Source organism: Perognathus longimembris, chromosome 1 (genome assembly GCF_023159225.1).
Source record: "Perognathus longimembris pacificus isolate PPM17 chromosome 1, ASM2315922v1, whole genome shotgun sequence".
NCBI lineage: Eukaryota > Metazoa > Chordata > Mammalia > Rodentia > Heteromyidae > Perognathus > Perognathus longimembris.
The window spans coordinates 41049711-41062945 of record NC_063161.1 but is presented as its reverse complement, the minus strand read 5'-3'; the positions used below and the strand labels follow the sequence as shown (position 1 = coordinate 41062945).

The following is a 13235-nucleotide window of genomic DNA, read 5'->3' as shown; positions in this document are numbered from 1 at the left end:
CATGCAGCCAGCTTTTTATTGCTATAAACATGCACCCCCAGATATTGTAGCACATGTGTATAGTCCCAGTACTTGGGAGTCTGAGGCAAGAAGTTCATGACTTAATGATCAGCCTGGGTTATACAGAGATACCTTATCACTGAAATCAGAATATATTAAAAATTCTGACTGGGTGTCATGGTACACTCCTGTAATCCTAGCTACTCAAAAGGTTGAGATGTGAAGCTTGCTATTTGAAACCAGCCTGGACAGAAAAACTCCATGAGACTCTTATCTCCAATTTACCAACAAAAAGCCAGAAATGGAGTTGTGGCTAAAGTAGTAAAATTACCAGCCTTGAGTGAAAAAGCTAAGGAAAGCATGAGGCCTTGAGTTCAAGCTCCAGTACAGGAGTGGAGGAGGGCTGGGGGTCAGGGAGGAAAAAATGTGGGTTAGGACATGACTCAAGTGATAGAGCCTAGCAAGTATTAAGGCCTTTCTGAGTTCAAATCCCAGCCTCGCCTTGATTGTGGTTTTTCAAGGAAGAAAATTGTTAATTATTTGTATGTTACTAGTTATAAGTTGTCCATAGTCTTTCATCTGATTGAGAATTTCCTTCTATTTCTAGTTTGCTAAACTTATTAAGGTTCATTAATAGTTAATACATCATTAATAATTATGAACTTTACAGAGGCAGAGATTGATATTCGTTTGAGAGAAGAATTTTCTAAAATGTGTTTTGAGACGCTACTCCAGTTTTCCTTTAGTAATAAAGTCACGACACCTCAAGAAGGCTACATGTCACGAATGGCACTCTCAGTACTCTTAAAGAGGTCTCAGGATGTACTCCATCGATACATAGAAGATGAACGACTAAGTGGTAAATGCCCTCTTCCAAGGTATATATTTTATTTCACAAAAGAAGAAAATTCATAATGTTATTATTACCAAAGAAAATTCTGAAAACAAAGTGATCTAGACTAACCTGAGGCAGTTATAATTTTATTACCCTATACAGTAAAATATTCATAGGTTTTACTGCACATGTGTGGGGCCATTTCAGTTCTTTCTCGAAGGTTAAGTAATGTATGGTGTAAGTACTAAATTACCTTTGTGAATATGAAAACAGAACTTAAGTTCCAAAAGATATCTTTTACTAAAGACTTCTGGGTGAGAATATATGAATCTATGAGAATCTATGAATCTATATAAGCACATGGCCTGATTTCTACTAGGGATCTAACGATGTTTGCTAACCATGTTTTAGATCTTGTTTTCATCGGAACTGCTTAAAGAAGCCCTTGGTAGGACCTTACTGATTCCTCCTTATCTATCCAAACTGTGTGGCCGAAGCTCTAGACCTTTGTACTCTGCCACAACTAATCACATTTGAGATGTAGGACTACAGCTCATGAAAGGATGCAATCATAGAATTGACACTTATTTTTAATGTAGAAACTAGAGATTGACTCAAAGCAACTGAAGCAAAGTTACCAAAAGTGGAATAATCTTTATGGTTTCCATTTTATAATTTAAACTGGAGAGGCAAATCATTTGCCATATATCATCATGTACATTCTCACATAGTTTCAGTAAATTTATGGAGTTGAAATTGACCTGTCCAAGGATACAGACATTTTAAAGCTTTGATACATATTATCAGTTTGCCAACTTGAGATTTGTACCAATTCCTACTTCCCTGGAACATATGAATGAATACCTTTTTCTCAGTTTTTAGCATTTTAAAATTATTTTCCAGTTTGTCATTTATATTTTATCCTTTCTAATTTTACTTTTTCAAAAATTGCCAGTGCTTATTAGCCATTCATACTTCCTTCATTAGGTTTCAATGTGTTTTGAATTTCTAAAATATAAATTACAGCTCTCTACCTTAAGTTTAAGTGCAAAAGCATTCTATAGACAGTATTAATAATTTAGTTATGAGCATGATTAAAAGTGAATTAAGTTAGCTTGGCGCCAGTGGCTCATACCTGTAACTTCTCAAGAGGCTGAGATCTGAAGATCACAGTTCAAAGCCAGCTGGACCAAGGATGTCCATGAAACTAGTTTCCAAATAGCCACCAGAAAACCAAAAATGGTACTGTGGCTCAAAGTGGTCAAACACTAGCCTTGAGGAAAAAAGCTCCGGGACCGTACCCAGGCCCTGAGTTCAAGTCCCGCGACTGACACATATACATACACACATACACACATACACACATACATACATACTCAAAACTGATTTCTAAAGTGTTCTTAAAAACACAATAATAAAGTTGTAATTAGGTTATGACATTTTATTTCAGAAAGTTACTTCTGTTTTTTTTGTGTTCTGAGTACTTAATTACTGCCTTTAAATTTAGCCCCATGTATTGATGCCCTATGATTTTATATTATCCTGAGCAGTATCATTTGTTTTCTTCTGTCTTTTGTTTTCTTTTCTCTTCTCTTTTCTTTCTTCTCTTTTCTCTGGCAGTACTAGAAGTACTGGAGTTTTAAACTCAGGACCTTATGCTTATTCGGCAAATGCTCTACCACTTACTTGAGCAACACCTCAGTCATGTAATTTTTTTTCTAAACTGCTTCTCAAAGCAATGAAATAGGTGCTTACAAAGGAGAGTTGAAGGGCTGGGAATATGGCCTAGTGTTAGAATGCTTTCCTCGTATACATGAAGCCCTGGGTTCAATTCCTCAGCACCACATATATAGAAAAGGCCAGAAGTGGTACTGTGGTTTAAGTGGTAGAGTGAGCAAAAAGAAGCCAGGGACAGTGCTCAGACCCCAGAACTGGCGCAAAAAAAAAAAAAAAAAAAGAGTTGAAGTAATGTTCTATCATATAGACTTTAGAAAAGTCCTATCTAAAACCCCAGTCCTCCTACACATACATACATACAAAAGTTTTGTCCACAGTATGAAGTAGGGCAAAGGGGATCACATAGCAGAAGAGCTTTATAAATCAGGGAAAGAATACTTTTTTTTTTTAATAGTGCTACCTCTTCCCTCATTTCCAAGATTATTTCTTATTGCTTGCATCTTCAAATAGTCCCATTCTAGAATTGGTCTTAAGCATGTTTCTTATTTCTTCCCTTACAAAATTAAATGATCTACCACTGCAATTTTGGATATACTTTTAACAACATGGTATGCTGAGTGGCAATATATAGTAATGTTTTCATTTAATCTTTGGCAAGTTCTTTTATTGCCAATAATCCATTGTAAAATTTTTAAAGGCATATATTACAGAATGTCTAATTTTAAATCATTTGTGGAGTATTTTAAAAATAAACTTATGTTTGTGTGAGTAAGTTGTCTCCTTTAAGTGAGAATTTAGGAATAACTACAAAAAAGATTTGTACACTGAAATACATACATTTGCATGTTTTTACCATTAAGCTGTATTAAGTAAATTTTCTTTTTACAAGAATTTTTAAAGTAACAACTGCATTATATTGTGCTCGGTGTTTTTCCAAAATACATCTATTTGTCCAGACTTTCTAAAAACAAGATGTGGGATATTTTTAAATGATTATTTTCTCATCCATTTTAGGCAGCAAGTAACAGAAATCATATTTGTTTTAAAAGCAGTCAGTACTCTCATTGACTCACTTAAGAAAACACAGCCTGAGAATGGTAAGTGTTTGGAAACTCAGTTATCCTAATATTCAGAACATTTGTATTCTATATGTAATGTGTTTTATGTATTATTATTAACATAACCAGTAGGCTTTCTTTTCTTCAGGTCTCTTGAAATCAAAACATCAGTCTATTAGTATGACAATTAAGTAAAATTAATTTATAACGTTTTATATTCTTTATGTTAAACAGTAGTTTATCTGATTTTTTTTTTTTTTTTTGCCAGTCCTGAGACTTGGAACCCTGGCCTTAGGCACTGTCTCTGAGCTTTTGTGATCAAGGGTAGTGCTCTGCCACTTGAGCCACAGAGCCACTTCTGGCTTCTTGTGGTTAATTGGAGATAAGAGTTTCTTAGATTTTGCTGCCATGGGGGGCTTGGCTCTGAATGGCAGTCCTCACATCTCAGTCTCCTGAGTAGCTAGGATTACAGGTTTGAGCCAACAGCCCCAGGCTATTTTTTTAAAAATCAGTTGATGTGAATTTAGGATGTTGCATGAACAATTTGTATTTCATATATTTTTAATGTAGGGTGATGGGTGAGGGCAAGGCTTCCATCTGCTTTTACTGATTTACATTGTAAATATAAGCTGTGTTTATAACTTGCAGTCAGTGTTATAGTCCTTTCTCATTTGTTTTCCCTTTCAGTTTACTTATTCCTCTCCAATCTTTTTTTTACATAGTCATTTTTAACTATCTCCATTCCAAGCCACATGCCTGTAATCCTAAGACTCAGAAGGCAGAGGCAGGAGGATCATGAGTTTGAGGCCAACCTAGGCTTTACAGCAAGACCCTGCCTCAAAATAAAATACAATAAATTCAAAAATAAAGACTTTTTCCCAAAGTATGTCTCTGATTATTTGTTTCTCTATCCTCTCAAAAACAGAACAAAAAATATTTTATTTGCCATGACCTACCAAATTGCTGAGTGCTTCAGTATGTGTATATACACATACACATATATGAACCTATTTAAACTATACATGTATTTATATGGTTTATAAACTATATAGTTTAAATAGGTTCTTATCTACCCCAGGTTGGTGATCCTCCTGCCTCAGCCTCCCAGGTGCTGGAATTATACATGTGCACCACTACACTTAACCTAATTGTGTTCTGTTCATGGTTTATTTCCTACCAGATTTCACTTACCCAGCTCTCCCATTAATCTAAAATTCTCAATCTTCAAGTTTTCTCAATCTGTTTCTTTCTGTCCTGTGGCTTTTATCCACCTAGCTAAATACCACTCAGTTTTAAGCCTTGCTTTTGTTCTCTTAAAATGTCTCCTATTACTAAACTCAGGCACTTTTATATATACCTTCATCTTGAAGTATTATTTGTGTTGTGGGGTGCATGCATCAACAGGCAATGAGACACTCAGATTACAAAAATTTTAAAAAGATTTTATTGAGCAAGAAAATACTGGTGCAACAGGCTGCAGGTTGGGATCTCAAGATGCAGTCCCATGCCATCTCAGAAGGCAGCTTATATTTACCCCAAAACTGCAGGAATTTTCCCTTTAGCTTAACTGTAGGGGCTTGTTACTTCTGAGGTATCAGTCATGACAAACAGGTCAGGGCCTCTTGATCTTCACTGGAAATCATCTAACAACCATGTGGCAAAACAGGATGAAACTCTCCAAGGGGGGGGGGGGGGTTACCAGTGTGATCAATACGGAGCAAAACAAGTTCAAAGCAAGTTGGGTAAATACAACTATATAACTTTACAGCAGGGGCCAGCTTCAGAAAAGTTTTACATTGAACACTACAGAACAGTATTAGCAATACTTTGTTGTTGAAAGCTAGCATAGCAACAGATTAATTATCCTAATTACTTCACTTGTATGTTCTTAAATAAGCACATGACTCATCTCCCCTTACCCTGTACATTTCAGAAGCTTCTTGGGATGATGCTTTGTGCTGCTTTGAATCCTCTCAAACATTGCTTCTCCCAAAGTATGGTTTTGTTGGGCCAGCCACTCATCACAGTTTGTTACTGGTCCAGAACAAAGTAAAGAGCTAACACTAGATACATCTCAGTTGTGTCACTAAAACTTTGGTTCAGCTGACTTTTTTTTATTTTAACATACAAAACTTGGTTCAAAAGAAAAGCAGTGTATTGATTTACATTATGACACAGGCTCCTTGTTTTGTGTAGACTGGCCCTTTAAGCAGCATTACTATTTAACTTTTTTTTTTCTTGTGGTGCAACAAGTTTAACCCAGAGCCTTGAGCCTGCTAGACAAATGCTCTACCACTGACCCAACATTTTTAAGCCCCGGCGAGCATCATTGTTTTTAATATGCAATAATAAAGATTTCCATCAAATGACTAATACTGTACCTCAATGACAGAATGCTTATTCCTGTCAACTATAAGTCAAATATCTGTTTTTTCATTTTCAGATTTTTACCTGTAGGTACTTTGGCCTAGAAAAGATTTTACACTAAATCTTGGGGCACCATGCCTATATTTTTTTAACCCAAAGACTGAAGGGTGAGAGGTAGACTGCTGAGAACAAAGGTGGTACCTGAAGCCGTGCTCTGAATTCATCTCATCAGAATTCAGATTTGGATTTTCTTTACAAAATATTTTGCTTAACATTTCAGAGAAGGAAAGCCATGTTGTGCCTCACTATAGGTCAGAAAAAATCTTCATTAGATTTCAGTATAGAGTTTGAGTCTTACAATGTATTATACTTGTCAGGACCTGGTAGCCCATGCGTGTAATCCTAGCTACTCTGGAGGTTGAGATCTAAGGATCGCAGTTCAGAGCCAGCCCAAGAAAGAAAGTCCATGAAGCTCTTATCTCCAATAAACTACAAAAAAGACAAAATGGAGCTGTAGCTCAAGTGGTAGAGTGCTAGCCTTGAGCAAAAGGTCAGGTAGGGTGCCCGGGCCCTGAGTTCAAGCCCCCAAAACCTGCACAATATAAATGTGTGTACATATATGTGTGTGTACAGTGTATATATACATATATATTACATATAATGCTATAATATAATATGATATACTTGCAGTATTATATATTAAATGGTTCTTCCTGTTATTGTTAAGACATACTAAATATGTTTAAGGGCGTAGTATTCACAGCTCTGTGTGTGTTCTTTAGACAGCTCTCAGGAACTTAACAGAATGTATATAAAAGGGACTGCTGGGAAGGAAAACTCAGAACTTTTCTTACAAAGTCAGTGGGTCATGAATAGGGCACTGTAGTAATGAGAGAAGATCTGACTACATTAATCTTTAAATTATATGAGTGCACTATGCCTCTGGGCATACGAAGTGAAAGTTCAAATGTAACCATAAATGATGACGATATTGTAACATTTTAGAAAGGTATGATAAGTTTCACTAAGGAGCAGGAAAAAGATAAGTTAAGAATGTCAGGCCTTGGGGCTGGGGATATGGCTTAGTGGCAAGAGTGCTTGCCTCGTATACATGAGGCCCTGGGTTCGATTCCCCAGCACCACATATACAGAAAACGGCCAGAAGTGGCGCTGTGGCTCAAGTGGCAGAGTGCTAGCCTTGAGCAAAAAGAAGCCAGGGACAGTGCTCAGGCCCTGAGTCCAGGGCCCAGGACTGGCAAAAAAAAAAAAAAAAAAAAAAAAAAAAGAATGTCAGGCCTTCCCAGCAATCCAATATGTTACATTGCACAAAACCAGTCCAAGCCTAATTCAGAAGACTGGTGATAAGGTCTAGATCAATATGCCACAAACCTATTTAGAACTTTCAGTTCTTTTTGTTTTTGTACTAGGTAAAAATACTTTAGGAGACTTCGTTTTCATTGTTATAATTTTTAAAGTTCTATTTATTCATTATAAAGTACAAGTTTAAAAAATGGATGTACCACACAACTTTACATTTGTTTCACCATTCACTGACACTGTTTAATTGTATATGGTTCATTGTTATAATTTTGCTTGATTTCTACAGTTTTGAAAAGGCAGTGTGATACATATAAACTGAAAAATACATTTAAATGTGCAGAAAAAAAATAATATGATCTTTCCCTTTTCTCTTATCTGCTCAGTACTTACATCACAAGAAGCAGCAATTTTATTAGCTTGTGATTTCATCTTGAAGTTTATTACATAAACACAAAATTAAGTAAACCCTAGTATGTATACACATAAATACAGTTGTCCTCAATTACATCATTGTTTTTCTTTTCTTTTCTTTTTTTTGTTTTTGTTTTGTTTTTGTTGCCAGTCCTGGGCCTTGGACTCGGGGCCTGCGCACTGTCCCTGGCTTCTTTTTGCTCAAGGCTAGCACTCTACCACTTGAGCCACAGCACCACCTCTGGCTTTTATCTATGAATGTGGTGCTGAGGAATAGAACCCAGGGCTTCATGTATACGAGGCAAACACTTTACCACTAGGCCATATTCCCAGCCACTGTTTTTCTTTTCACTTAGTAAAATTCATGGATGTTCTTCCAAGTCAATATATTCAACTCTTACTGTTTTGGGTAGTTAGTTATTTGGGTTTGTTTGTGTGTTCTTGTTTTTTGTGCCAGTCCTAGGGCCTGGCATTGTCCTTGAGCTTTTTTGTTCAAGGCTAGTACTTTACCACTTGAGCCACAGCTCCTTTTCCAGCTCTTTGATAGTTAATTGGAGATCAGATTCTCACAGGCTGGCTTTGAGCCACAATCCTCAGATCCCAGCCTCCTGAGTACCTAGGATTATAGGCATGAGCCACCAGTGCCTGACCCACTTCGAGCCTTTTTTCTAGATAGAGGTAAGATTCTCTTGTATTTGGCTTTGAACCACAATCCTCAGATCTCAACCACCTGAGTTGCTAAGGATGAGCAATTGGTAACTGGCTATGGTGAGGGGTTTTTTTCTTTCTTTCTTTCTTTCTTTCTTTTTTGAAGGGGGGCAGTCCTGGGGCTTGAACTCAAGGCCTGGGCTCTTCCCTGAGCATCTGTACTCAAGACTAGAGCTCTATCACTTGAGCCACAGCGCCACTTCCAGCTTTTTCTGTTTATGTGATACTGAGGAATTGAACCTAGGGCTTCATGCATGCAAAGCAAGCACTCTAAAGCCACATTCCCAGACCTGATTTGGTTTTTTGGTGTTTTTTTTTAAATATTTTAATGTGAGGAATTTGAATTGCTTCCCTTGAGCTTTATTTCATGTGTTACCCTAATATGTTTCTGTGTTCTCCTATAATGAATCAGCTGATCAGTTGAATTTCCACCTGGGCAATCTAGATAGGGTGTACTCTATGAGATTTTGTGTGAATTAGTGGAAAGTTTCACAAAAGACAGCTGGAACAAACTTTAACTTTGTAAACCAATGATGCTCATATTTTTTTCCTTATTGTTATTTTTTAGGAAAGCTCTTTTGTGGTGAGCAGCAATTTTTTTAACAAATGAAATATAATATGGATTCCTAACATATTAAATAGACAAAAGAAGAACAACTCCAGCCTCTGAATTTCCTGTTCTTACCAATACCTTTCAAGTGTATTCCCCTTTTCTCCCTCCCATCCTTGCCCTAAGGAAGCCCCTACTGCGAAAAGAAGTTTAATGAATACATTAGAATTTTCAAAGATAAACTGGGTACTAGTGGCTCCTGCTTATACTGTTAGCTAATCAGGAAGCTAGTATCTGAGAATTGAGGCTCAAAGCCAGATCTGAGAGAATCTTAACTCCATTGAACCAGAAAGCTGGAACTGGAGGTATGGGTCAAGTGGTAGAGCCCCCAGGCCTTGAGCAAAGAAGCCAGGCAAAAGTGTAACAGCTTGGGGCTGGGAATATGGCCTAGTGGCAAGAGTGCTTGACTCGTATACATGAAACCCTAGGTTCGATTCCTCAGCACCACATATATAGAAAAGGCCAGAAGTGGCACTGTGGCTCAAGTTGGTAGAGTGCTAACCTGGAGCACAAAGAAGCCAGGGACAGTGCTCAAGTCCTGAGTTCAAGCTCCAGGACTGGCAAAAAAAAGTGTAACAGCTTGAGTTCAAGCCCCAGCACTTGCACCAAAAATAGGAAAAAATATATTTTCCAAGGTTCATGCTAAGGAAAGAATAATAATGAGTAAACTCAGTAGATACTGGATTTTTAAATTTTTTGTAATAATTTTAACTTTGGAAACCTTGATTTGAATAAATTTAAATCTGTGTTTTCACTATAAGCCCTTAAAATCGTAGGAATTCTTAGTCTCCAATGGAATAATATGTGCAACAGCTTCTAAACTTATTAATCAGGAATCTGATCTGAATTGAGTGACACTGGTTTGAGATACTCATTACTTTACATTGAAATTGAGAAGAAGAAACCAAACAGTGACTTACTTAAGGAAAAATTTAGGTACTTGTCACCCAGTAAATGAAAATAAAAAGTAAGCTTTTACAAATGGAAGTATCATTTAAAATGTACTATATCACATTTGTTGCTATTGGCGATTCTTCTCAGTGAGTGTGTCTTTTCCCTAAACCTTATTAAATATACAGGAAATCTTCCAAAGATTTTTAAGAAGATACTAGCTTGTATAATCTGAATACTTGTTTTTTCTTTCTATTGTATTTATGATAACCTGGATAATCTCTGCTGTTAAAATGCATCCTGTTTCAAAATTTTGTTCTTAACATTACAGTTGATGGAAATACCTGGGCACAAGTAATTGCCTTATACCCCACTTTAGTAGAATGCATCACCTGCTCATCCTCCGAGGTCTGCTCTGCCCTTAAAGAGGCCCTAGTTCCCTTTAAGGATTTCATGCAACCACCAGCATCCAAAGTTCAAAATGGAGAATCTTGACAAGCTACAAAAGATTTGAAGGAAGAAGACTATCCTATCTGTTCCTGAGTTTTCTGTAAGAAGGACATTTCTTACTCCAAACTGATGGGCGGGATGGTTCGTACTACAGCATACCTGCTACCCTATCTTCAATTGGTGATTTTAAAGTGAGCTTATGTACAGTTTGTGGTGTATGTGTTAATGATGTACTTTTTAAAAAAGAAAGATATTTCCATTCAGTCAGATTTATTAGGCTGGTGTTTTTGCACCCTTTTTCAAGTACAAAATTGTACTAAAATTTTATGCAAGATGGTACTGTAACATTCCATATTATCTACAACCAGCCTTTGTAAACAAAGGGATCTGAAATACTTGTGTGTATAATAAATGATACAGTTCTGTATAAAATAGTTGCATTTATTTAAATTTTTAAAATATTGATTGTCACATGCTTGAAGCTGTATTTATTATTAATACAAAATTGTTTGCTCACATTGTCACTTATAATTTGCCTTCTTATGCGGCAAGAGCCTACCATGTCATCCTCCAGTTAGCTCCATGCTTGCTTTGAATATGGGACTGGTGACCATTAAGGAACTGACCATAAAGGTCATGGAGCACAGCAACCAGAAGTTTAAGATTTGCTGGTTGAACACATTACCACCATCTATTATAGCACTACAATGCCATCATACCTCATTTCTTTAAATTTTCTTCAAACTGTCACTTAAGTCTCTTTTTATATTTGCTCTCTAAATTTTAGAGATGTTTCATATTTTATATTTCTACTGATTTCTTCCTGTGACTAACAACATTTGTCTCTACCTTTGGATTATGACCCAGGCAAGACGATTTCAGATTTTTCTCAAATTTTGCCTGTGATGTTTTGTTCATTTCAGTGCTTCATTTTGTAATGTCTTCTCAAGAAGAAAAGTAACTATACTAACATACAAGAACACACACACACACACACACACACACACACACACACACACACACACGGGGGGGAGAGAGAATTAAAGAACAAGGACATGTATTTTTGGAGACAGCATTTGGAAGTGCAGTAAACATACTGTCATGGTGTTCTTGGTTACATTAACTGATTTATTTCTTCAAAACTGAATTGAACCTAGCCTAATATATTTTTATGTAATGGATTATGCTGTTATAATATTCTTCTCAGTTAAATTTTCATAATTACCTATTAAAGACATAAAAATGCTTAAACCCTTGGTTATAATCATAATAATCTGGGTGTTATGTTAATGTACTGGAAGGCTTGGTTTTAATAGAACTTACAAAATTTAACCTCTCAAATAATCATAAAACTATAAGGATATTAGAGTTGAGTAATGAATGAGATTTTTGAGGCTATTTTAATTGTGTAATCATTTAATTTGCAGTATTATCTGTTGATGTGTATGTACTAAGGCCTTTTTGAAGGAATATTTTTATTTACCTGAATCAATGAATTATGTTATTATTTCACCTAAGACTAAGGTAAAATATGGCATTTCATAATTCTGCTTTCAGCATTTTTCTTAAAGTTTAAAAGAAAAACTACTCAAGCTGTGTATTTAGTTTATTTTCTATGTCAAATTGGAAATTAGAAACTATGAGTCTCACTGATAATGAAGTGAAACAAAGGTAGTGTACCCTTTCAATAACATGGTAGGCATGCTAGAATTGCCACACATTTACATGAAGTAAAGATATGCTAATCAAAATGATTACCCTCCAGAAAAAGTTCAGTATAAACATACATTTCTAGAAACTGAGCAGTTTGAGCTAACACTGTATTGGCTTTCTTTACCAGGACCAGGAATGCCATAGGGTTCAAAACAAATAAATGTGAGAGGCTTGGTATCTGGCAAGTAGGCTATCCCCTTGGTGAAGTGCCTGACAGGTGTTTCTTCTCAATGTGTTCCCACAACCTTCTAGGAGTCACTACTTACAATTCATCCTCTGTGTCAAGAATTCCTGTAACCAGCGAGGTGCTAGTGGCTCATGACCTGTAATCCTAGCTACTTGGGAGGCTGAGGTCTGAGGATAGTGATCAACCCCAGGCAGAAGAGTCCCAAGAGACTCTTATCTCCTGTTTAAAAAAAAAAAAAAATGCCAGAGTAGAGGTGTGGCTCAAGTGGTAATAGTCTAGCCTTGAGGGAAAAACACAAGCAAGAGCATGATGCTCTGAGTTCAAACCCAGTGTACACACACACACACACACACACACACACACAAATAGAATCCCTGTGTCCTTCATTTAAAAAAAAAATGTTGATCCCAGAGAGATAAGTACATTGTTTTTGTTGTTAGTCCAAACTGGATTCTCCAGTAGCTAGAAATGGGCTTTGTGAAATTATTAGATGTAAAGAGATTCAGAAAGGAGGCTACAAAAGACATCTGCATCTGTTACACAATTTAGCTAGCTCTTTATCAGTAGGAATAATATTCTGAGACATCAAGTACAGTCAGTTTTAAACCTCACATGATCACTTTTTTCCCCCAACAGTTCCTGTGTTATATAGATTCCTGTTAGTTTTACAAAGTACATTTGTGAGTAACATTAAGAGCCTGTCAGGTGCCAGAGGGGAAAAAATAATGCAGTAAGTCTGGCTTAGAGATCACTACATTAAACTTGTTTTAATTTTACTACATTAATAGCTAAGGACTGGGTTGTTTCTCATCTGTTTTATCTACTCTGTGGCTGTTGAGTCAGTTGCTAAAATGTATACAGCATGAAACGCAAGAAGATCAACAATTTAGGAGTGCATTTTATCCTAGAGAATAACATTCACTTTAAGTAGCTTGCCAGTAGCTAGGTTATTAGTCCTCTCATATAACCTTAAAAACATTTTGGTCACCATCACATTTTGGTACCACT

The 13235-nt window shown here is 36.4% G+C and overlaps 1 protein-coding gene across 4 annotated transcripts in view; it reads left to right on the top strand.

Moving 5' to 3' along the window:
* Positions 1-11276, top strand: part of Mon2 (MON2 homolog, regulator of endosome-to-Golgi trafficking) — an 89369-nt gene extending 78093 nt beyond the window's left edge. For all 4 annotated transcript variants that reach the window (XM_048360459.1, XM_048360451.1, XM_048360467.1 and 1 more), the window contains 3 exons: positions 671-878; positions 3527-3609; positions 10209-11276. In XM_048360459.1, the coding sequence (XP_048216416.1) occupies positions 671-878; positions 3527-3609; positions 10209-10372 (455 nt within the window). In that variant the 3' untranslated portion in view covers positions 10373-11276. The remainder of the gene's footprint in view (positions 1-670; positions 879-3526; positions 3610-10208) is intronic.
* The last annotated feature ends 1959 nt before the right edge of the window (positions 11277-13235 follow it).